This window comes from Danio rerio, chromosome 5 (genome assembly GCF_052040795.2).
Source record: "Danio rerio strain M-AB ecotype USA chromosome 5, GRCz13ab, whole genome shotgun sequence".
Lineage (NCBI taxonomy): Eukaryota > Metazoa > Chordata > Actinopteri > Cypriniformes > Danionidae > Danio > Danio rerio.
Window position 1 is genome coordinate 47786421 of NC_141025.1, and position 27402 is coordinate 47813822.

At 36.5% G+C, this 27402-nt stretch overlaps 1 protein-coding gene and 1 long non-coding RNA gene across 4 annotated transcripts in view; both read left to right on the forward strand.

Moving 5' to 3' along the window:
- Positions 1-27402, forward strand: part of sv2ca (synaptic vesicle glycoprotein 2Ca) — a 91529-nt gene that overhangs the window by 9282 nt on the left and 54845 nt on the right. Inside the window, exon 2 of one of the 2 annotated variants that reach the window (XM_087252348.1) lies at positions 3926-4591. In XM_087252348.1, coding sequence (XP_087108474.1) covers positions 4006-4591 — 586 coding nt within the window. In that variant the 5' untranslated portion in view covers positions 3926-4005. 2 annotated transcript variants of the gene reach the window in all.
- Positions 17080-25561, forward strand: LOC147844352 (uncharacterized). Of its 2 annotated transcripts, none has more exons than XR_015491729.1 (3): positions 17080-19432; positions 19481-19716; positions 21187-25561. It is a non-coding gene; the product is annotated as an uncharacterized LOC147844352 (long non-coding RNA). The 2 variants fall into 2 exon arrangements; XR_015491730.1 differs by having other exon boundaries at positions 17319-19246; positions 19535-19716; positions 21187-22085.

The window sequence follows — 27402 nt, forward strand, 5'->3', positions numbered from 1 at the left end:
AGTTAACCGAAAGTGGGGGGTGTCATGGCCCTTTAAGCTGAGTATCTTGAACACTATCTAGTAAATATTATGTAATGTCATCATGGCGGAGATAAAAGAATAGCTGACTTCAACTATGTGCATAATTATAAAAGTAATTTAATGTGTTTACTGATCTTTAAAAGTAAAATCTTGTTGCTTTTTGGACAATTGGTTTACTCAGTTTTTTAAAGTAAAGTAACTAATCGCTTTTAATAGAGTATGTTCACAACAACAAAAGAAAAATTCCTAATTGAAAAGCTGCATTCTCAGTGCTCTACTGGTCTAGGAACAGCTTAACCTCAGAGCGGTTTAAGTACAATCAGTCGCAAGTGGACGGAAAGTAGGCCTTGCACTCTTGATAGCCTCTGTCGAGATGATATATGGTGTTACTGTTTCCTCCACATTCTCCGGCGCATTGGGAATCAGCTGGTCGACTTCTATATGCAAGAACATTATAGCATATTTGGCAAGCTGACATGAATAACAATGATTTTAAAAGATGGATTTTTTTAAACCGCATGTTATATCTGTTAAGATAAGAGGGACGCAAGCAGGGGAAAAATAACATGACAGCTCAAGAACAAAACTGATTTCAATATTTTGCATGTAGTGATGCTTCTGTTTTAAGGTGTGGTTGTAAATAGTGTTCACGCTTTATTTTATGTACAACTAGTGCTATTAACAACACAATAACTAAGATTATAAGCTCAATAAAACTATTAATTAGCTGCTTTATTAATAGTTAGCTGTATGGTTTAGCTATTGGATTAGGGATGTAGAAAAAGATCATACTTTATGAGTACTAATAAACAGATAATATCTTAATAATAGGCAAGTAATAAGCCAGTAGTTAATAGTGTGAGTATTGTTACTTAAACTAAAGTGTTACCTAAATATGTAATATATAGTTGAAGTTAGAATTATTAGCCCCCCTTTGAATATCTTTTTCTTATTTAAATATTTCTTCAAAATATATTTAACAGAGCAAGGCAATTTCTACAGCACGTCTGATAATATTTTTTTTTTCTGTGGAAAGTCTTATTTGTTTTATTTTGGCTAGAATAAAAGCAGGTATTAATTTTTTAAACACCATTTTAAGGACAAAATTATTAGTTCCTTTAAGCTATATTTTTTCAATAGTCTACAGAACAAACCATCCTTACAATAACTTGCTTAATTACATCAGCCTGCCTAGTTAACCTATACCTAGTTAAGCCTTTAAATATCACTTTAAGCTGTATAGAAGTGTCTTGAAAAATATCTAGTCAAATATTTTTTACTGTCATCATGGCAAAGATAAAATAAATCAATTATTTATCATTAAATTATTATTAAATTATTAAAAATCATTAAATTTATGTTTAGAAATGTGTTGAAAAAGTCTTTGTTAAACAGAAATTAGGGGAAAAAATAAACGGGGGGCTAACAATTCAGGGAGGCTAATAATTCTGACTTCAACTGTGTATGTAAGCAATATGCCACAAGTAGCAGTGCGATATGGCTGTATATCGGCACTGGTGGGAGGCGTGCATTGCCTTAGTGTCCCACCAGTAAAGATAAACTGCTACTCATGTGATATTGCATTTATACAACTGTTGGACAGCATAATTGTGTGTATAAAAATAAAATCAAACAAAATTCTAAAAATCCTAAAAATCCTTTTTGTAGGAGGAACTACTTTCACCATTCACATCTGCAGCTGACGTCATAACAGCAAATCCATTACTAATTCACCAACGTCACTTTAGAGCTAGTGTTTGAATGATTCTCTAGTTTATTGTCTATGTGATAACAAAACAGCTTTTTTTTTTACATTAATACCATTAATACCATCAGTCTGCAGGCATTTCCCAGTATTTCTCTGCTGCAATCAGGAGATCACAATAATTAACCCAGAAAAAGCCAAAGCAATGCAAACACTACCAGATTACTGTTGTGTTTGCGAAAAAGAAAAATGCTAAACACATGCGGGCATTTCTTCTTTCTTTCTTATTACTGAAGTAGTCTGCAATAATATCTAATATAATAATATCTATATAGATCAATGATGCCGATGCGCTATTTCTAAGAGATGATAAATATATAAAGTAGGAACTATCCGAATAAATAAACTGCATACCACACAATAAGACGTCATGGTGGCGTAGTGGGTGGCACAATCGCCTCACAGTAAGAAGAACACTGGTTTGAGCCTTGGCTGGGTCAGTTGGCATTTCTGTCTGGAGTTAGCATGTTCTCCCCATGTTCACGTGGGTTTCCTCCAGGTGCTCTGGTTTCCCTCACAGTCCAAAGACATGTGCTATAGGTAAATTAAATAAGCTAAATTGTCTGTAGTGTATGAGTGTGAATGAGGTGAATGGGTGTTTCCTAGTGTTACAACCGGCTCAAAATTGTAAAATTAGAGAGACAATATGGACCAGACACTTTGAAAAGAGAAACGATTTAATAACAAAAAGCATAATTAACAAAAGTATTTAAAGCAATCAAAGTCAGTGTAAATGGAAGTCAGTAGTGAAAAGCATGTATATGGTAGTGAACTGAGCTCATGATTTAAAACAAACTAAAATAAATAAAAAAACTAAAATAAATCAAAAACGCTAGGTAGGGAGGTCTGGCTCATTGAGCTTTCTTTATAGGCACCACATAATGGGTCTCACAATTCTCCCACCCACCAATCGGCAATCATGCAGGCTCTGCAAATCACGAAACACAACAAACCGGTCCCACATGGGGCCTAACATCCAGTGTTGGGTTGCGGCTGGCAAGGCATCTGCTGTGTAAAACATATGCTTTATAAGTTGCCAGTTCATTCTGCTATGGCGACCCCCGATTAATAAAGGGACTACGTCGAAAAGAAAATGAATGGACAAATGAATGAATAACACACAACAACTGAAAGAACTCATATGCAGTTTCATTTACATTAAATGATCTAGAGTAATTTGACTAATAAACTTTCACCAACAGTAGTAAACAGAATATGGGAAACATAATGTAAATGCTCAAATATGTGTCACCTCTTTTATGTAATTTAAATTTTTTTATTGACAATTTGTCATTGGTATTATAGACTAAAACATAAATGTACTTTTAATAAAACACATGACCATAATTTAGTAGTCCAGTGAATTTTTTTGAATAAAAGATAAAATAAACTTTACTAAACTATTTTCATAACATTCCTTTCTCATGTTTGCTGAGGGTTCCAATAACTAAAAGGGCATTAGCATAACGATATCCATATAGCAGTGGACTTTAACGTGTATCCTGTCGCATTTACTGTGCTAAAACAGTGCAAAGGTAAATGCGTGTGCTGTGTGTGCCTGTGTGTGACTGAACTTTGTAACGACATGGTGTGTGACTCATCGTTGCAGAAAGTCTTTAATCAACTCCACAACAAATGCATCAAATAATGATTGGCAAAGTTCCTACTGTAGTGTTTCTCAAAAAATGTTGCGTCAGATCTGCTTCCTTTATGTCTGTCGCTGTGCTGTTTATCTGATGCAGCCGGAGATTAAGGCACACTCTGACAGGAACGTGGGAATGATGGGCAGGGAGAACTAGCATTAAAGGCAACAAAAACAGCTACATTGTGTTCAGAGCAGATAATTCTAATATTATGAAAGGTTTAATAAATAATCTGATGGGTGTTTTGAGCTGAAACTTTACAGACACATTCTGGAGACACAAAATACTTTATTAAATCTTATCAAAATAGGGATACATTATGTGCGCTTTAACAATGACCATAAATAGCTATGGAAAATTAGACGATTTTCATCCATAAACATTAACCAGGCACCAGATAGATCCTGGAGCAAGTTATTGTACTTTATAGTTATATTTTTATGTGATGATTTATGTGTGTTTAATAACCTCTTCGTATAACTTCTTTTTTTTCCAGCCTCATGAGCGCCATAAAGGCAAAAGCTCTTCTACAGTGGTGACGGCAGACCTCTTCCCTTTTTTTCCCTTTTCAAAATCATGGATGAAACAGCTCCACAGGACACGTCTTCCCTCATGAAGGGGGCCAGAGACATTGCTAAGGTGGCCAGAAAACAAGCCGTCAAGAAAGTCAACAAAGTTGTGGATCGAGCCTCAGACGAATACTCCCAAAATCGAGCCTACCAGCGCTTCCAGGATGAAGACGACGACTACTACAGCCAGCCAGATGGAAACTACACCAGCCACCAGGCTAATGATGAAGAGGGATCCAGCGATGCTACCGAAGGCCACGACGATGAGGATGAGATATACGAAGGGGAGTACCAGGGGATCCCGTCTGATGCAAAAGCCAGAGACGGGCAGGTGGCTCTGGGACAGCCACTGTCGGATGGCCTAAAGGACCGGAGAGAGCTGGAGAACGAGAGACAGGCGGATGAGGAGGAGCTGGCGCAGCAGTATGAGCTCATCATTCAGGAGTGTGGACATGGCAGGTTTCAGTGGCAGCTCTTCTTCACGCTGGGGCTGGCGCTCATGTCAGATGGCGTGGAGGTCTTCGTTGTGGGCTTCGTTCTTCCCAGTGCCGAGACGGATATGTGTGTGCCTGATTCAAGCTCTGGATGGCTGGGTAAGCATTGATTTGTTAATATGGATTTCATGGATTTGATATAGATGCTTTTATCCAATCTACAACCTCAAGTCCAAAAAAAGTTTGTATCATACAAGAAAAACAGATGCAATTTATGATCACACGGTTCGTTTGTTGAATTTAAGTTACATTGCAATCTACATTGCAACTAATTACAATTAGATTATAAGTAGACTGTTAGGTTGGGGTTAAGGTTGGTGTAAGTTGACATGTACTTGCAAAGTTTCTTATATTCAGTTAAATGTCTTATGCGGGAGCAGTATCAGCAGAAATTATTCAGACAGTCTACCAGTACTCAAGTGGACCATCAAAATAAAGTGTTACCCAATTTATTAATTCTCTTTAACCTGTTTTAAAAAGCACGCAGCAAATATTGCCTATGTTTTTAGTGACCAAATAAACAGTATTTTGAAAATATAAACAATTTTTAATTGGTCCCACTTTATATTAAGTGGCCTTAACTAATATGTACTTACACAGGAATTAATAGTTTGTTACAATATACTTATTGTGTAAATACTTGTATTTACTGTGAACGTGCTTGATTAAATACATGTATGTAATTACATCTGTAATTAACTTTTGTAATTACATTTGTAAATACACTGTTGACCATCCCTTACACCTTAACCCACCCTTAAACCTACCCATGCCACCAAACCTGTCCATAACCCAACCTCTATCCCAACTCAAAAGCACCACAAGTGTTCTCAAATACATCAATAACACAGTAAGTACATTGTATTTATTTTTTGATGTAAGTACATAGTAGTTAAGGACACTTAATATAAAGTGGGACTTTTTCATTTTAATGGCTGCAAAACTGCAAAAAAGCTGCAACAGACATTTGCACACCAGGCTCATTCTGAAAACGTAGTCCGGTGGACGTTTCTGGAGACCGTGAAATACGTCCCGGAAGGTACATCTTTTTGCAGTTTTTGTTTTCACAAATCCACGAGAGGCTGCTGTGTACACTTTTTCACATCTCAAATGTCACATCTCACAAGTGTCTTTCGCGCCCGCACTGTTCTCACATGAACCCACCAGAGGCCGCTTTCAACCGACTGAATGACTGAATGATTGACTGGGCGACCGGAAAATCGATCGACCCAGCCTCCACCTTTTCTAAACCCAACCAATTTTACATATTGACCCGCCTGCCTGCTTACTTCCCTAAAGCCAACCGACGGTTTACAAAAGCCATCCAGATAAAGAAAAGCCCTCGTCTGACTTTTACCACGTTTCCGGATTTTACCACATTCTCACCCTGTTATTTACTCAGGTTCATTTTATTTTTTGGATTCTGTTTTTGTCTTACCTGATTTCTGGAACTGCTCTTCCCTGGACTTGAACCTGTTCATCGTGGTCAACTCCTCTCTGCATCTCAAGCCCGCCGACGTACAGACAGGCTAACCGGACAAACAGGTTGCGGCGGGAAAGCCCTCCACATGGAGGAAAGCGGTAGGCCAGTAATCACCAAAACAACGTAATCATACCACCCCGTAGCGTTCTCAAAAAAAAAAATTAAATGCAGCCATACGTACATCTGGCTACATAATTTGCGATCTCCAGAAACGTCCATGGGACTACGTTTTCAGAATGAGCCTTTGTTGGATACATGCTTAACAGTCCTGATACACTTCAAATGAAAATCTTTTTCATTCTTCGTTTAAGGGCAAAAAGTTTAGTTCTTTTAGAAGTTTAGTTCAGAAAAATGTGAGTGACACAATTTTTTTACACAATGAGGGGACTACAATCCGCTCATTGCAGTAGGTGGGGTTGTAAATGTTTCATTCAGGCTGCTTGTATTTACCCTCTAAACATAACAATGAAATAAGAACAGTTTCGTAAAACATCTGGCATGCGATCGTCTCTAGGCTTACCAGACGAGAAGCAATTGTTTTTATTGCATTGTTTTCCATTCGCTACAGACTCCAAAAAGTGCTGCCAATGTGAAAAGAAAACTTTAAAAGAAGCTTTCTGTCCAGAGTCTGACTCCCTCTGAGTCTTGAATTTTTTCCAGAGCAATCATACAGGTGCAGATACATTGATTATAATATAGATTTTTTACAAGTAAGGAATAAAGTACATCTAGGTGGTTATTCTTGCAGAATAAAATCTTATCTGACAGGCTTATTGGTTATAAAAATATTCTAAATATGCATTATCCTGCCTATTACTCAGATAGTTTTCATAAAACTAAACAATTAGACACATCACATTGATTGAGCTGTAATAATTTATCAAAGGAACACTCCACTCCACTTGTCTAATTTGTAGTTGCATTATGTACTACAGTAAGAGCGATGGAAAATGAACAGTTACTATTTTCTAAATTGGACTTGGCTAAGAACTACACTTAGCCTACAGTATACTTAGCTCTGCTTCTCATCCAAGTTTATTCATGTGGCAAACTTGGTGTTGTTTTGTTGGATGTTGTTCTCCTGTCTGACCACGTCAAAGAAATTAGAATTCCCTACCATGCGTAGCGGCTGTGTAATTGACACAAACCAATGGTAGCTCAAATGTGTTTTGGAGCCAAAACAAACTCTCCCCAAATGTTTGATTTGGTGAGCTGTTTCTGCTGCAACTTTTGTTCGAAATTATATCCTTTCAGTTTGTTTTTTAATTTCAGTTGAAGTATATTTGTTACGGTGGGTGGGAGGTAAAGGATCAAGGACTCAAGTGCTGGACAAAAGCAAAAAAATAAAACAAAAGAAAACAAAAACAACAGACAAACAGAAAACAAACTTGGCTGGCAAGGATCAGGGCTAAGCAGGTCAGGACAAGACTAGACTAGACTGGATACGATAACGTACTGGCACAGGACAGCAGACAAAAGGGGGCTGTAAGGAGAACAAATTAACAAACAAACAAGTGAACAGAATAAACTAATAATTGGATGACAAGGAGGGGGAGACTAGACAACAGACAGGAGCACATGGTACAAACACATAAAACAAGCCATGCGCTCACGTAAAACAGGACTAAAACATGCAGCAAGTGAGAGAACCCATTAACCGTGTGTTCACATGAGACACAACAGCACGTGGCCAAGTGTAGACAAACAACGGCAACACAGACAGAACACAAGACACGAGTACACAATAAATAAAACATCTACTACTGTAAGTGCTCAGCGCCAACCAAAACTGAAACCAACAAGACTGGAGCACTGAGAACGAAACACCATACTGTTAGCAAAACAAAAAACACAACGACAGGAGAACACGCTCAAGCTAAGCGTCCTAAGGAGCACGTGTGCTAGCTACAAAAACAAGAACGCATGACTCACTCGAGACAACGTGTTTCAAACAATGACAATAGACAAATCTGACAAGACATGACCAGTGCCTGGACTCTGCCACAAAAACAAGAATTAACAAGACCGAAGGGGCAGAGTCCTGACAATATTGGGGCCTTAAAGTGGTGCTGCATCAACTTTCTTTTTAATCCCCTTTTTTGTTTAGAAATTCAGGATAGACTTACTCATTATTACAGCTTTCCAGTCAAAATCTGAAACAATAAAACTTCAGCTTCTCAACAGTTTTTGCTTGTAGATGTTTGATTCTCTCTTTTTTTTAAACTACATAATTTTGCCTTGAGAAATGTGATTTGACAAAATTGTTTGACAATTCTCCCATGATTTTTGGCATAATACTTATCAGGATCCAGTTTTGTTTGCAAAGAGCTGCTTCTTTTTAAACCGTCATGTAACCATTTCAGATCGGTTTCACTTGGATAATTTTATTTTTTACTTTTGTTTTGCATTTATCCAATTTTTTTGAAGTGTTAGAGATGTCAAAATCTGTTAATAATTTGCAAAGTGCAAGGAAATCTTTACATCTTTTGGACTTTGAAATTTCAACATATTTTACAAAAATTATCAACTTTTTTGAATTTTTTTGAAATTGAGAATGTATGTTGACAGATATTGCATATATATATATATATATATATATATATATATATATATATATATATATATATATATATATATATATATATATATATATAATCAGTTTTTACAATTCTCTGTTGTTATTACAATTTGAAATAGCAAGTAATTGCTATTTAAACAATCAACCAGTGCTCTTTGACCTAGTTTAAGGTCACTAATAGTCATATCAATTGACATTCTTATATGTTTTATCAGTTTAATCAAGTCTGAGCATCTCTCTGTCTTCTTTTTTTTATCCTGCGTTTCCTTCACTTACGCACTCATCTGGAGAGCCCGGAGGGCATTGCGTGGCATGCTCTGCTTCCCTCTCTTTCATGCTCTCTCTTTCTCTTTGTCCTTACTCTGTCAATGGCTTTTAAGACATAATAGCACGTGGCCGGCCGTGACTGCCAGGGCAGCTACTGGCCTCTGAGATCAGATACGGCCATCAGCTGAAGCATTTGCTGCTAGATTGAAACACTGCAGGGATCAAAAGAAATATAGAAATGTTTTAAAATAGGTGCTTTTATATAGGAGAATTTATCAAAGATGAAAAGTTTTAGGTTTGATCATATGTTTTAAGGTTGAAAAGAGTTGCTTGCAATGTACCTAATGTCTTAATTTAATGTCTCTTACATGGCTTCATCTATTTGATCAAATAGCAGTATTATTATAAAATATGACTTTAAAATTTGTAAGTTTCTTTTAGAATTACTGATTCATAGAGTTGCTCCGATCACCGATCACCTAAAGCCATATCAGCCGATACCGATCACCGATTAAATGTTTGGGTTTTTGTCCTTCTAAGAGGAACATCTGCCGTTTACACAATGTAAAGTGTAAAGACGCAATTTAAAATGTTATATGAGTGTTTCCTACACCATAGCCCCTTTCACACATACAGACCTTTCCGGAAAATTACCAACAATTTTCCGGAAAGGTCTGTATGTGTGAACGGGCCCTTTTTAAAAATACAGGTAAATTCGTTCTGGCAATTTTCCGGAAAGAGAAGTTGTAACATTACTGGTAATTTGCTGCTCTGTGTGAACAGAAGGAAGATTGCCGGAAAAAGCGAGTCATGTCTAAAACATGCTGATGTGAGACGTGCACTTCAGCCAATTAGAACATTCAGACACATTCTTATCCATTCGGTTTATAAAATAAAAGCCTTTGAATATTTTTCTAGATGTGTTTTTCTTATGTTCCTTCTTAATGCCAACTGTGTAAAAAAGTAACGATAAAATGCTTATGATAAACCACTGTTTGTTTTCCTTTCAAGCTCTGCTTTAGTTGCTTGACGCATGTGCACATGAAGCAGCCGGTGAGCGCCAGCACACACACATAATATTATTAACATCTCGACATGCTAAAGTGTTCCTCTATATGTTTTCATCGAAGTTGTTCACAATACTTATTCATCCACAGAGTTTGTAATGTAGTCAAATGTTTACAATTACAAGCACAACCGTTTAGAGCTAATTTCTGGTTAATGATGTCAGAATTTATTGGTATTTTGCAAGGGATGTGTGAACGGTCTTTTGCGGAAAAATTCTGTAACGCCCTTGCCTATGTAAACAAATCTTTTTTGAATCTACTGGTTAAGTGATTCCAGCAATTTTCTGGATATTTATGGGTATCACTGTGTGAAAGTGGCTTATGTCTTAAGCCTCTGGCCCACGTGCACTGTCGCTTAGTTACAGTTCGTACTCAGAAGAACGAACTCGGGGGACCGCGAGAAAAGAGAACGTGTCCTCTGAGAAATGAGATGCTGTGTTCTTCCCTGGTTGTTCCTGATGGTCACATAACCTTCGGGAATTTTTAATGGAAAATGATTTAAACATTACTACATTTATACAACGATTTATTTTTATTTGTAATTTTATTCCACATTTTTATTATATGTATATATATATATATATATATATATATATATATATATATATATATATATATATATATATATATATATATATACTATGCATAAAAACCTTACAAATAAATGTTGTACAAAACAAACTAATTTTAATTGGAATTTCAGCAAATAAACAAGCTTAATGTGTTTATGCCTTAAATAATGCCTTATTAAGATTTTCATGGTAATGCTTACTTTTAAGGTCTCATTTAGGGAAAGTAAGGATAAATAAGTTATATCTCTGAACTTTAATTGTAAATATAAAATGCTGCGCTTCCCACCTCCTTTATTCAGCCGCAATGACTTCTGGGACTGAGTTTTTCGATCAAGTCTGCATCAATGCGTCCTCGATATCAAGAACAGATCCGGGAACTTTCACGCATCCTCCGTTTTTGCTGTCTTAAGTTTTGGGACTGACCTTTGGCAGCTGATGATGAAGCTGCATGAGAACACGAGGACGCAAGATTACTAAATCATGCATATTGAGAAACAGCCCCTGTTCTTACACCATGTAAATAAAATGTCTTGCGAGTTTTGCATTATCTGATCGGCCCTTCTGAATTGGCCTTTGTGGAGACCGTCAATCAAACTCCACCAATAGATTATCGGCTAATTGTGATCAGTCACCGATCGATCGGAGCACCCTTACTGATTTGGTGCCTAAGTTAATGTTTTCGGTTATTAGCAATTTTGTAAACTGCTGTCCTACTAAATATTTTGGTGGAAACCATTTTTTTAATTATTTGATAAATATAAATTTAAAGGACAGCTTGAATGTGATACATTTTAACAGACGTACTGTCACTTTTGATCAACAATGCATATGTGTTATACAAAAAAAGGTCTTATTCAGAGATCAATGCTCAATACAGGCAGATATTTTGAGCCTGCTGTCTAAAACTAGACCAATTGTGTCATGTTAAACACTGAACATCTCTCGGTGAATAAGGTAATGGCTGCTCTCCAGCAGACACAGTGGTGCAGTGGTAATTTAGTACAGAGATGCTGCAGTGTCACCCGTCTGAATGAGAACTTTCTGCAGCTTCTGTTGGTGTTAAAAAACTGAGTCTTTTTTCTATTTGCTATCGTAGTGTAAACTTCCATATATTGGAACTCATTTTTAAATCTGTTTAGAGTTTACTGTCATTTGGTTCTCCTGGTACTTTTTTGCGGAGTAAAAAAATGAATGCCGTTTTTAGTCCTGGATCACCGAACCAAAAGTTTAAACATATTTGCGATGAACTGAAATGAGCCTTGTGACTCCAATCAATGTCCTAAACATTTTGTTCCTTTTTTAGGATTGTGTTTTGTGATATCATATCCTGCTTTAGAGTCTTTAAGATGTCTGTGTTGTGTTAATATTTCAATGGAACCTTAGCAGACTAAGGTCAGTCTTTTCAGAGGTCTTGGTTAACTTTTTTTGAGTTTCAGAGTTTATATACCGTAGCAGTGTTTACACCTATGCACATGAAGCTCACTAATAGAACAGTTGCACCAGAATTGTTTTAATCAAACCAAACCTGCCCTCTGTAAACATACTCTTATGGACCATGCTAGTGTTATTATCATTTACTAATCCTCAAGTCATTCAAAACATAATTTTTTGTTATGGAACTACGAGTGGGTGCTTATGGCAAAAATATTGCAATTAAAAAAAAGAGCGCAATTCTTTATGAGGGGTGGCATGGTGGCTCAGTGGTTAGCACTGTTGCCTCACAGTAAGAAAGTCACTGGTTCGAGTCTTGGTTGGGCCAGTTGGCATTTCTGTGTTAAGTTTGCGTGTTCTCCCCGTGTTCCAGAGTGCTCCGGTTTCCAGTAATGTGAGGTGGACACTGACAACAGAATGCGGATCCAAATGCAGGATTATGATCAGAATGTTCAGGCAAGCAATGATCAAAACAGGAACAAACAGATGTATACGGGCAATCCAGATTTGTGGTTAATAAACAGGCACAAGGTCAAAAGGCAGGCAGCATACAACGCAAATAAACAATGCAAGGGTCTGGCAGGGCAAGTCAAATCAAGTCAAGGCAAGAAAAGACAAGACAAAGACAAGGCAAGGCAAGGCAAGACAAACACGTCATAATGTTCACAATCACAGATAAAAAAGACAGCCCTTTAGTGTGTGCGTGTGCTGTTGAAATAGTCCTTGAAAATCCCCCAGCTGTTTGTGTGTGCAATCTGCAGAATCCGGAACAGGTGCATGTGAGCGGTGCACGACTGGATCTGTAGTCCATATAATGGCGGATTTGTAGTTCTATATCGATCTGCGTGTTTACCAGTGATCTACAAGGATTAGATTGCTGATGATTGTGACAATAAAAAATCACTTGGAATAGAATTTAAGTGAAGTTTATTTATAAACTAATTTCGAGAGGAGCAAGTGCTTATGATTGATAGCACCTGGTCCACATTAGCTAACACTGATTTACCAATCAGACGACTCCTTAACCACTATAAATAACCAGAGTATCTTACTCCAGCCATCTTCGTCTTGAAGAATCCCCCCTTCCACCCCTACTCCTCCCATTTCCTTGTCAGGGGAGCACGGAGGCCTAGTGGTTAGCACCACGGTTGCACAGCAAGAATGTCACCGGCTCAGACACTTCCTGGCCAGGTCAGCATTTCTGTGTGGAGTTTGCATGTTCTCCTCGTGTTTGCATGGGTTTTCACCGGGCTCTCCGGTTTCCTCCCACAGACCAAAAACATGTAACATAAGTAAATTGACAAATCTAAATTGACAGCATAGACACTTCATAGCATTAATCTACTTCCAACATTATCAAGCAGGGGAGTTCTCACGATTCAGGGCTCTCTCCCGGGATAGCATGCCAAACAAGCTCCATAATCAATCATCAGCTAAGGGCGAACTCTTGAATTTAATTCTGTGTGATGTTTAGTGAAATGTTCAGACATGTTTTTTTGAACTGAATTCTGATGTATACTTTTAAGCTCCAGTAAAGACAAATCTCTAAAAATATTTGAAAGAATATCTGTGTATCTAAAAATCTGACGAATGTGTTGAAATTGTACTGCTGTGTGTTTGTAACTGTTTAAAGAGAGCCTGAATATAGGCGGCTTTTTTGAGCTTTTGACAAATCAGAATATTTGGCTTTATGGATTATTAAGTAAATCTTTAAGATTTAAAGAAAAAAAATTAGAGAACTTTTTTTTTTGCTCTGTGAGATTTATCACACAATATATACTGATATTTATATATTTATATATTTATATTTATAACAGTATTGAAATATTTGTTTAAAAAAATGTGACATCTAGAATGTTACACCCATTTTGCTAAAAATAAACAAAAACACAAATTGAGTACAAAAATGTGTATAGCACAAAGAAGCCTATTAGAATATAATATAAAATAATAAAATAATATCACAAATGCATTAGTGGCATTTCCCCTAATAGCACAAAGCCATTAAGGCAATTCTTTAGCCATTGAGTGTATAATAATTTTTCATTAACTCTGAAAACTGGACTGACACAGTTTCCATTTGCTAGAACTTCTGTTAAGCTGCTTTGACACAATCTACATCTTAAAAGTGCTTTAGAAATAAAGATTAATTGACATAAATTTAATTTATTATTGCAGTGCATTGTGGGATTAAATGAGTGCATTACGATTTCGGACACCACTATAAAAGGCTGTGCCCTCAAGCACTGAATATGGGGGTCAATGTCATACAGTCAGTTAGGGCTGCACGATTAATTGTATTATTATCACGATAGCGAAATTTGATATTAAAAATCATCGGGATTTTACAGTATAAAGACCAAGCCGTTATTTTAATGGGTGGAGTTTATGGATTGTACCACATCACAAGCATGAGATGACTGCGTCTAGATTGCAAGTGTTTTTTTTTCGAGGAATACAATGTTGATCAGATAGCCTTTGCTTCTGTTCAGTCCAAACTTTCCACGGTAACACAAAGAACCTAATTAACCACCTTAAAGACACCACATTGTGGCTGTCATCAGTGGGTTATTGAGCTCAGGAGAATTCTACTTTGCGTTTTTCTATTCAATACTAACATCACTAAACCTGACAACATTTGTTTTATAAGTTACCAAATATTAGCGGAGATTCAGCAGTTTTTCTGACGCTTTTGCCAGTTATGTAGACAGAAGACACTGTATCCAATTGTTTAAAAAAAGTCATTGTGGCCCTGTTCACACGGATGTTCAGGTTATTTTCATAAATCTGATGCGACTTTTATTATTTACAAGAAATTAAAATGTAATTAAAAGTTTCAGATCTATTAAACTCAATTTAGGGCTGTCAAAATTAGTGCGTTAACACATGCGATTAATTTGAAATATATAATGCGTTAAAAAAATTTACGAAATTAACACAGTTGCAGCTTTTTCTCTTGTTGTGGCCGATGTGTGTTCAACATGCAAAGAAATATGGATAAGACCAAGGAATCACTTTTAGAAGGAAAATTTCAGTATAAAACAAATAAATTTGTTTTGAAATACATACATTTCTTGTGAAGTACAGCCATACTGTAGAACGCTTAGTTTTTTTAATAGTTTTATTAAATTTAATGAACGCAATCATGCGTGTTGAATCTGAAGGAAGTCGCTCTGGCTGTGGTGTCCCGCACATGTGTTGTGTGTGTGTGCGCACGTTTCCTAGCATTTTGAATTTAAATAGTTTTTGATCTTGCTTTTACATTAATTTTACATTTGAATATCCAAAATTACAAGTTTCAGTCTTTTAAATGTGATTAATCACGAATAATTACAAAAAAGTGCAAGTAATTAGTTACATTTTTTTAATCGATTGACAGCACTACTCAATTTATAAAAAGACTAGTCTTTTTTATGCATTAAATAATTAAATAGATAACTAATTTCCGATTAGACCATCCATTTTATTCTGTTTTACAGTTTAATAGGTATATATTACCTGTCTTTTGATTAAAAACTTTATGCAAAGGATCAGGAATTGATCACGTGCACACAAAAAAAAAATCTATTATTGAACACATGCATCGCTCTCACGACACGCTTTTGAGGATAAATTCGCATCTAAGTGCGGCTTTGAAAAGAATAAAATTATTAAAAAACACATTAAAGACTAGATAAATAAAATAAAAAATTCACAAAGGTGTATCTTGTGGAAAAACACCAATTTATTTGGTGTTGTTTGTCTTGTGGAATAACACCAATTTGCTTTCATTTTTAAAAGAATCAAGCAGATTTAAAAAAAAATCTAATTTGAAGAAGATAAATGACAGGAATTTTGCAAAAGAAAAAGATTAAACATATCGGGACTGTTAAAACTTTATATATTTTTTATATATACTTTATATATTCTTTCGACTTCAATACAAAAGCTAAGATTTTGAATGACTGAGTGTAAAGCCATCTCTCCTACGTGCTCCCGCTGTTTATGACTGATGAGGCGGAGAGAATGCCCTGTTTAGTTTTACCTCAAGGTATTTAAATAAAAACTAACACCGAACTGCTCATCACGCTCAAAAGTTAAACTTAAAGTATAATGCACAACTCTTGTTGGTTTCAGACACAGGATGCACAATAACCACGCCATTCTTTTAATTCGATGTTTGTGAAGTATGCGTGCCAAACGCAGAGGCTTTGTCATGTTGGTTGCGACGCTCTGCTTTTTAACTTATTCGTTTATTACAATAATTACACTTTGCCATCGTTCTTCATCACATGTAGCCACTCTTTTCGAGCACATCTTGAGGTCCATCTCTAAGCAAATGTTAAAATCATTATTCTAGGTGCTCTCCAGCGGCAAAGTTCTTGGCAGAGTAGCGAGTGAAAAAATGTCATGCAGAAATTGGACAAGAGGAGTCAGATTCTTAGTATCTAATCCCTGCCCAGTTTTGCAATATATATATATATATATATATATATATATATATATATATATATATATATATATATATATATATATATATATATATATATATACAAGGGAATAACTATCGTTATCGTTCAGCCCTACAGTCAGTACTTCTGTCCTGAATGAATCAGGTATTTTGAACAAATCATTTGAACAAATAACTTGATAAATAGTTCAAGTTCCCTCCATGTATTAGCGGACAGATATATCTATGACAAGACTAAAGCTGTCAAACAATTAAAAAATCACTCAGCAAAATATTGTTTAATTTGAACGATATTAATCAGTCAGTTACAATAGTATATACCAGAAAAAATTGCACCAGACTTTAATGAAGTTGTTTAAATAAACCAAACCTGCCCAATTTAAACACAATACTTATGGTCAATGAAAAGCCTGTCATCATTCTGTTTGGGTCGTTTGCTTATTTATTAAAAATCTCATTCAATATTCAAGATGTCCTCCCTACAGTTTGTAGCATGGTGGTGTACTGTACTAGATCAGGTCCAGTATGTAGTGGACATCGGGTTTAAGGTTAGGATTGGTGGGGTGTAGACATTAATGACTGTGAGGGTTGGGTTTAGGTTTGAAGTAGGTGTAATTGTTAATAACACACAATGTAATAGGTAATTTAATAATTAATAGTAAGTAATTCTCGTTTCTAGCAACAAACACCCATGCATACACATCCACTACGTGTTGGATCTGATCCAATACGTCATTGTGCTACAGGCTGCAGCTAGGATACACTCAGAATATCGCTTTAGATTTAGTATGCACAGAACCATGTGTTGGACTAAATTTGTCTGTAATATTACTAACACTTGTGTCTCAGTCGTTTCATACATTATTCATAGCTGTCATTGAGTTCACGCATACAGACATTATGCGATCAGTTTCTTTCTGCTGCTGTATGTAAAGGACAATTGAGTTCAGTGTAGTTTCACAGTCTACTGGCTTTCTTTATTACACCACTACTATCAAACTATTCATCCTGATTACAGTCTTTGAATCATACCCCAAAGGCATTTAGTATTCTGTATAAAGAAGGCAATGGCAAAATTGCTGCATTGCACAATTACAGTAATGGATGATGTTTGGAAGTCGCCGTGTGACGCTTCTTCCATTCATTTTGGCTTGGTTCCTGGAGCCCATCTTCATAATCTGTGGCTTTTGAATCTGCTACATCTGATCATTTGTGTTTCTCTCCATCTCTTATTATAACAGTATCTGTTTCTTTTTGTGCGTTGGCGACTAGAAGATGCTGAGCTTGACTAAACTGCAGTGAAATCTCCCCACTGCAGAGATTACAAGACCTGCACAGCCTCTCAATGTGTGTGTGTGTGAGAGAGAGATAGTATATCCTCGGTTTTACAGAGAACATTTGCTCAGAATAATTCTGGCTTTCTACCTCTGATATTTTCTTTTATTCCCTTTCATATCTACGTTTTAAGACTCTCTTTTCAGTTCGATGGCCCAGATATTCTTCAACAGAATATGAATCATACTACTGTAATCATCTCGGCTTTGTCGCTTTATCCACACAGATGGTTTTTAAAGCACATATCATAAAGACTGGCTGACAATGGAAAAATAACAAAAGAACAGGTAGTAAAAAGACACTATAATGTGTTTCATTTCTGAGTGATCGCCCGCATGGTGGTGATTCATCTTTTGAAAGCCTACAATAAATAAACGAGCACTTGAGCTTTCTTTAGTGCTTGACTGGGTATCTCTCTTCTCTGTAAGGTTGTATAGATGGAGTTTATTGGTTTAACATTATTTTAACGTTTAGTTAAATGTAACTCTACCCTCTGAAAAAAAAGACTTGGCTTCTGGTTATTGTAAATGATTGTTACAGTTATTAACTTGGCCCTGTAAGAGAAAACAGTGATAGAAAAAATATGAAGTGGGATGAAATATTGTAGTGCTTTTGTGTTTGCTTGCAGAATAACCACAGCAATACAATTCTCCTCATATTATTTCCATCACCAGATTTGTAAGCAAAGAATGCTTTTGTAATTTTCTGACATTAGAAGAAATAAAATACACTGAAAATGTATCTTCTGAGGTGATGTTAGTGGTGTAATAATAGCTGTAGTTAGTATGTTATTTGTAAATACGGATTGTTTGTTTTTGTATCACTGTACTAGCATGTGGTTTCACTTGCATATGGTCTGTAAAAAAAGTGAAAGATATTAATTGAAGGTAGCATAGGTGGCAGTATATGAGACAGTGTCGAATCATTAGATTATTCGTTCAACCAGTTTGTTTAAAACAGTGACTGGTTTGTAAAGTGCAGACTGAATGAGTGAGTCATTGAATTATTGTCATGTGATTCATTCAAATCGTCATTCAAACATTCGAATCATACTTGTTTGAATATGTCCACTTTCATACTATATGCAGTGTAAGTCAAAGACTTAAGTTTTTATCCTGTGTTAGCTTATTTTGGTTACTTATTTCAGGTTTCTACAAAACATTTAAGACTTAAAGGGTTACCTATGATGAAAAAGATCTTTTGTAAGCTGTTTGGACAGAACTGTGTAGGTACAGTATAGTGTGTCCACAGTCATATTGGAGTGATATAAAGACAATAAGTCTCTTTTTAAAAATATGCTGACGTTAAATAGCATCCAAATCCCTCCAATTTTGACATAGGAGTGCGGTTTCCCCGCCCACCAAATTGATTGACAGTTGCGTATTAATTCGTGATAACGCATATAATCATGTCAACAAGACAGTACGTGTGCAAAGTAACCAGGATTGAAAGATCTGTTCAGCTCTCTCTAATAATCAGTCATCATCAAATTTAATCAAGAATGAGTTTTACAAGTTTAAAATGTTTTTAAAACAGTGCATGATAGTAATGAATTACAGCGATTTACTTCAGCTTTACTTTATTACCACAGCCGCGTGTCAGTACAATTATGAAAGAAGATGCTTCAATCCCAGTTTGTGGATGATAAATCTGGTTTATTTTGTACATTAACATGATAGAGATCCATACAGCAGTGGATATTAATGTGTATCCTGTCACATTTGCAGAAACAGTCTGTGTGTGTCCGCGGTGTGTGTGTGTGTCCGCTGTGTGTGTGTGTGTGTGTGTGTGTGTGTGTGTGTGAGTGTGTGTGCATGAACTTTGCCACGACATTGTGTGCGACTCATCGTTGCAAAAAGACTTAAATTAACTCCACAACAAATACATCAAATAATCATTGGGAAAGTTCATACAGTAGTTTTTCTTAAACATTACATGAGATCTGCTTCCTTCATGTCTGTCTGTTGTCCGCCCAAGCGGAAATTAAGGCATGCTGACAAGCACATAGGAACGGTGGGCGGGGAAGACAAGCATTAAAGGGGTGGTCCAGAATGTTATTTTTAAGGCTTGGTTGTGTTAATAAGATGCAAAGCAATGTGTGCTCATGTTTAACTTGAAGGAAATCGTGTTATTTTTTCATAAATCTCACTTTGATTATACACAGCTACTCAGCTAACATGAAAACGACTGTCATATTTCCTAGTTCCTCTAAAAGGCCCACCCTCAAGTGACTCTGATTGGTCATCATCATAATATGCTGTGATACGCCGATCGGCTTCACGTCACGCCCTGACAAGCACGCGCGTTTTGTGTAAACAGTCAGTCAGTCAGTCAGTCAGTCAACACGTGTCTGTAACGAGTGAAAATGGGATGCGGCTCCTTTAACTGTTTCTGTGCCTTTTAGTGTGTTTATGCGTGTATACGATGAAGTATTTGTAACACGAGAAGCGCATGTGCGCGGGAGAGATTTTTATTGTTCTTTTTCTCTCATGCTCGGATTAAGTTATTTTCTGTGGTGACAGAATAAAGCACAAGATGTGAGATGAGACCTTTGCGAGCCTGGATTGATTTGTTTTTGATGTTACACTCCAGTTGGGAAATCATTGCTGTATTTTTTTTAAATCAATGCGTTACAGGACGTCTTTCATGCATATGCGGAATATGCCTGTGTAAGTAACATGAATCGTTCACATATCTTTTGCGACTTTATTGTCCGAGTTGTAAAACGCATAGCATAGCTGCCTATAGAGAGAAATTCTGCCGTCTCACACAGAGAGACGCAGGTGCTGGCCAAGAGTGCGTGTATGTGTATGTGTGTGTGTGCGTTTACAGCCGTTTGATAAATATGGATTTGTAACGTTAGCTAAGTCGTTAGCGGTTACCATAATTTCCCGTTGTTTACATCTTTGCTACAACACACCGTTAAAGTTAGACACTGTACATGTCATGATCAATTTTAACAAATAAAAACACTTACAGGTCATGACTCAGAGTTCACAGCGTCTCCTTGCTCCATCTTTGAGGAGATTTTAACTGAATCCAGCACTGAACTGGGAGAGATTCTGGAAGCTGTGATTTGTCAAATCATGCTTGCTATGTATTTTATAGTTCTCTGGAACATAATTAATATTGAACTGTAAGCACTTCTGTGTTTGGGTCGTGTCATTTGGAAGCCCAACAACAGAAACAGAACAGCTCTGTGGAAACAGCAGGATGGCATTTCTCTCTCTGCAGTAACGTTACAGCGCCTCTGGCCACGGCCTTTACCTGCGCAGTGTGGGATGCGCAATAACGAACTTTTGTGATCTCACAGGGGGCGGAAGTATTTTTTGTAGTCCCCAAAATTCGTTAATTGTAGGCGTTGCTAAGCTAACTCTGTACAAATCAAGGTCTCCCTTTGCATTAAACTTTGAATATTTTACATTCAGAGATGCTGTTTATGTTCACACAGCTACATTACACATCAACTGAAGTTTAAAATATAATATCGTAGTGGACCACCCCTTTAAAGACACAGTCGACAAAAACAGCAACAAGATGCTCAGAGCTAAAAATTACAAATTTCTAAAAGGCATAATTAATAATCTAATGGGTGATTTGAGTTGAAACTTTACAGATGCATTTTGGAGACACAAAAGACATATTAAAAGTGGAAAAAGGGGTAAACTAAGTGCCCTTTAATAAAAAAAAGTACATTTAATATTTCTAGTCAGTTAAAATCTCCAAAAATGCTTTCACATGAAGCAGTGTGTACTGGATGGAGCCAGTTCACTAGCAAGCCATGCAAAAATTCTTTATGTAATGTGTTGTGTATTTATACAGGGCATTTATCGTGAATAACCATACACTGAAAGTGCTTCACAATCATGTGGGGGGTCTCTCCACTCCACCACTAGTGTGCAGCATCCACTTTGATGATGCGACGGCAGCGACAAGACCACGGAGCCAGTGCACTCACCACACACCAGCTATGTGTTGCGCGCTGAGACAGTGATAGAGCCAATTCAGTGGATGGAGATGATTGGGAGGCCATGATGGGTAGGAGCCGATAGTGGGAACTTGACCAGGAAACTGGGGTTACACCACTATTCTTTACAAGAAATGCCATGGGATTTTTAATGACCACAGAGAGTCAGGGCCTTGGTTTAACATCTTATCTGAAAGATAGCACTCACTGACAGTATAGTGTCCTCTTTACTGGCACGTTAGCCTCCTGCTGGCCTCACTTCCAACAGCAACCTAGTTTTTCCCATGAGGTCTCCCATCAAGGTACTGACCAGGCTCAGCTCTGCTTAGCTTCAGTAAGTATCCTGTCTTGGGCTGCAGGTTGATATGGCTGTGCATTTTAAGTTGTTGCGTATTATATTTAATAAACCGTTTATTACGAAGTTGATGTAATTATGCCCAGATAAAAAAAAAAAAATATTAAACAAATGATGTCATTAAAATGCTGTGCTGTCGGCCAATCATTGCATTGCTGATCATGATTTCGAGGATCGATCGATCTGTCCCTCACAACACATGCAGCGATCTCAGATTAGTTCATTTAGACATTTTAATCTGATCTGGCTGAAGAATCAAATTAGTCAGAGACAAGTTATCAATATTAAAAGTATCCAGGATCTGTCAAATCATCTTATATTGTTTAAACAAGGTATGAAGAACTGACCCCAGGTTACCCCTATTAATTTCCAATAGAGAGAGAGGAGTTGTTTTCCCCCACCCCCATGCCCCAGTACTGTTGTGCTAGTTACCCTTACAAATTGTTGCCAAAAAAGCAATACAATGCAGTTTACTTTGGTACTTCTGGCATGAAATGGAATTAATGCAAGCCATACATTACTTTAAACATCTTAAACGACATCTTAAATCTATAATGACATCTTAAACACCATACTACTCAGTAGAAAAGAGCCATTACAGGATGTTTTTTTATAATTCAATGACATCTTAAATGACTAAAGATCATGTACACTTTGATTTCTCTTAACCCCTTTAAGGGTTGCAAAGTATGTTTCAAACCAAATGTAGTATTAATTATGCAATACACTATTTCAGATGCTATTATAATTCTGCATTAGGTTTGTCTGGAACTGTTTTCAGAGCAAAGATCAGACAAAGTCATTTGCAATATTGCCTCTAAAGTGTGATTTTTGATATTACTTTTTTGTTAGTTGAACTGCTGCAGCCTATTAGAACTACACCATCTGCATCACCTGTGACACATTGTCATGGGTAATCACTGCACTTTAAAGTAATTATAATACTTATGCATAATATATTTCTGTACGTGCAGTTGTGCACAAGAAAACAGATTAATCTCCGCCATTTTGTTGCTGTGTATTGCTTTTCTCAGCATCTGTTGTTCTTGATGTTAAAGCTGTATGCTTTTCTCAGCGTTTCTAAGTTGACAATCAACCCCATTTGACCCTGCTGAGAAAATATAACCAGCCTGTAAGCTTGTGTCCCCTACAGGCCTCCATACACCAACATTTCCTGCTGCTGCAAAAACCCCAGTCATCACTAAACTGCTTACATTCTGTACAGCACCTTTTGATTTACTCAGTTTTGCTTGTTTTGATGGCATTATAGACTGCAGTTTCAATATGTTGAACAGAGACAGACAGTTTTCAATGTTGGGCCAAAGATAAGATGTGCCAATTTTGTGCCAAAGTTTCTTCCGTATATACAGTGTAGAGCAATGGCTTTGACACCTTTGAGTTGTTACTGTGTACAGTACTTACTCCATTAGACATGAAATATTAAATAAAATTGCCACTTGAGATTGAGTTTCATTGCATTAAACCAGTTAAATTGCACTTGCAGTATAATTCATACTTTCATTGTTAAATAAGTTAGTAAAGTTGACTGAGGCACAAATGAGCAATTTCAACATTATGGATGTGATATTTGCAGTAAAATCTCAAACCATAAAATCACCTAGAAAGTATGTTAACATTATATTGAAACATCTGTTTATATTTTCCAAAATAATTAACCACAGAGTTATGGGATCAGAAAAATATCAATCTGTAAACCTTTTTTTTTTAAAACAGCCCCTATTATGTTTTTTTTTTTTTTTTTTTTTTTTTTTTTTTTGAAAATGAGCTTCCATGCAGTGTGCAACACAGCTCTAAGTTAATGAAAACTTCCAGCTGAGGTTTAAGGCCCAATCCCAATTCTATTTTTGTACCACTTCCCCTTCCCCTTGGCCCTTAAAATCGAGTGTGAAGGGGAAGGGCTTCAAAATGTACCCCTAAGAATTGGGACAGCACTACAACACCTCCACATGTCATCAAATGTCATCGTGAGCTCTTGTTTCACATGAGATCAGAAGATCACGACTGCTGTAGTTATTCAAGTTGTGTTATTTTTTGGTATTTACCTTCAGTACATCACTGAAGGCATATAACATGTTATCATAACCATATAATGTGGCAATAAGATCTGTACTGCGCATTTACACCGTGGCCATATTCATGTATGTAAACACACCACAACAACATTAACATTTTGCCAGACACTGTAAAAAGCTAATTTCCAGCCACTTGACTCTTTTGACAGGGTATTCCAGTGTCATTGAGTGTCAGAATGTTGTGGGACTGCTGTACAGGAGTTATTATTGAGGATTAGAGATCGCGAAATTTAGCGTTTTGTTTTTTTAAGCATGACGGTAAAACATGAACAAGGTTATGAATATATTAAAACATATGTTTGTTTGTTTTAAAAATACGTAATAATGATAAAAAATACTAATTTGTGCATTTCCTTACTTCCGGGTGCAGTCTTTCTGGCGTTGTGGCTGGTGTATTCTGGAAAATTTTCCTACCCCTTGGTTTCGAGTGTGGTCCTGAAAAATCTCCTTTCGAATGGGTGTATACCCCTTTTCCTTAGGCCTACTCCTTCAAGCTAAAGAGAGTTGGGACACCTCTACCCCTTCACGGAAATGTGCAAAACGAGGGTTAGGGGTAGAATTGGGATTGGCACCTTGTTTAAAACTATTGATTCTTTACCAAAATAGTCGACTCAGAGTCGAATAAATGAATCATGTTGGGTTTGGATCTTTTGCCTCAATGCATCAACGTCGAGACGGTACATCACCAAATATGTAGTGTCCAGGGCTGGACTGGGACAAAAAATCGGCCCTGGCATTTTGGCCCAGAGCAGCCCACTACATCGATCAAAATGCTCCCCGTTTGTGCACGCCCTTGAATATGCTTACCAACTGCTATAAAAGCACAAAAGCCATATATATGAAATAAGGAGAGTTGACAAATTAAAAGCTTAAAAAATGTCATTTATTATCATAATAAAATTAAATTCCACACTGGAAGTCCATCTTGTGTGTGCCTGTATGTTTTGAGGGAATCTATATTAAATAATCAACTTAACAAAAACTGACTGCTGATGCACACAGTTGATGTTGATTAATAAAATAAAGATAAATAATAAAAACAATGTGTCTGAGACCCTTAAAAATGTTTTAACTCAACTATGAAACTTTAAACATAGATTAAAGATTGTACATAGTCAAACCAAATGAATTTAATTAAAAAATGCAACACATATTTGTTTGGGCAGAACTACAAAAGTAAATGTAAAAAAATAGTAGTAGTTTAGCTTAAGTTACACACTAGTTTGGTCATGTATAGTTATCATTATAACCATATTGCATACATATTAATTTAACTATAAGCCTACATCATGCTGACGATCAAAAACAAAGTGTCATGTAATCTCATGCGCTTGTCTTCTGACCGAGTGCATACTAAAATACATGAATGACTCTCCTCATAGAGCTTGAGACGCATATAACTTGTAAAATAAAGACTTGCAGTTTAAGGAAACAGCATAGGAGGAAGTTGTCGCGGGCAGTGGTGCAGATGAAAAGTAAAAAAAAAAAAAAAGTATATTTATATAGACATTTAGGTAACTAGATAGAATATATTGTATATACATCGATATAATATATTGATCTGTGCTCCGCTGCACGCTGCAGACGCAAAAGGCAAATGTCTGCTCGCCGCTTCTGCCCTCCCATACGCGTGTCACGTGGGGTGTGAAACAGGCGAGATGCTCGACTATTTTGACAAATACACAACAACGTTGCACGCTTACACAGAGCCCAAAATGGAAGTTTGTGATTGGGTCAGCCCAATGTCAATAAAGAAAAGAACTAATGGGCTGCAGGTTATGTCACATGGGCCAGTCTGTCCGGAAAAGAAACATCTTACTTTTAAAGCGTAACAGATCACAGCATCGTCAATTAATTAGGCATAAAAACACGACAGTCTGCTAAGTGTTTTATGGGTCAATCAGATCATTGATGATCAGCCCGGCCCAAAAAGTACGTCTGCCCAGCGGGAAACTGCCCGGTCTGCCAGATGGCCAGTCTGCCCAGGAAGTGTCAGATCCAGTAAAACGTGAACGCGCCATTCCCTTTAGACACTAGCAGAGCACAGGGTATCATGACACGAAGATGACGATCACTTTCAGATGGGGATTCAGCTGCAGGGAATAAAGGGTTAAAGTTTTTTCACAATATCACCACAGTATAGCAAAACTAGTGCTGTGTTTGTTCCTGTCATTTTTCAGATTTTTGATACAATAACCTACACTGCAACATGGGATTCGTCGGCTATCTGCTATTAAAGAAAGTAGCAGCAGAGACTATGGGACTTTGTCAGACTTTGACTGGGACTTTGTCAATAACTGTTAAAAAAACTATTTTTTTCATCGCAAGGTTGACATTTTCATGGAATTGCTTAAATACATTTGCATGATGTAATTAGCAGAGAGAATATTATTGTTTCATGTCTTTTGATATAAAGCAGACTTGTAGATCTGAGGAACAATTATCATGCTCAAATTTCCGACACAACAGTGACTCCAAAAACTTAGACATAGCACATTTTAAAGTAACAGAACTTTAAACAACAAACGTTCCTCCCAATCTTAACATTTACCCTTCTTTAACAGTTAAACAGCAAATGCAGCATGATGAGAACTAGAAATTTTCTGAAACTCATTCCGTTTAGTTCCACTTAATTTAATGAGGTAATGAGTCATCTAACTTTTTTAGAAACATAATAAACTTTAAGGGCCCTATCATACACCCGGCGCAGTGTGGCGCAAGGCGTGGCGCAGTAGTCTTTTGGTAGTTTCAGCTTGGCGCAAGAGTCGTTTTGAGGCAAAGTTGCGCCTCGCTTACGCACTGCTTAATACGCACAAGAGAGCAATAGGCAAATATCTTTACATATGAAAAAATGTAAATATTAAGGATATATATAGTATATAATAAGAATAGATATAGAATATAAATATAAAGGATTAAAATATTACAAAATATATTATTTTCTAGCCTACATAAATATGAAAAACCACTGCTTTTATGTCTTCTTCATCTCGGGAGGCTTTTTAAGTTTATTCATAACAATTTGCTTTTGTATAATGTTATTATTATTAGTACTAGTATTTATTATATCCATATTTATATTTGTTTTATTAAAAACAAGCTTAGATTTGCCCACCTTTTAGGTTTTAGACCATATGGGGCACAGCATGTGTTTTAGGATATAACTCTGGTTTTTGAGCACATTTTGCTATTATTATTCATTTATTCGTTTGCTGGAAATTAGAACTGAATTTAGAAATAGTTTTGAAACGAATATTTGCGCTTAACAAACAAAAGTATTTATTTATAGGCTAATTGATGTCTGTGCGTAAA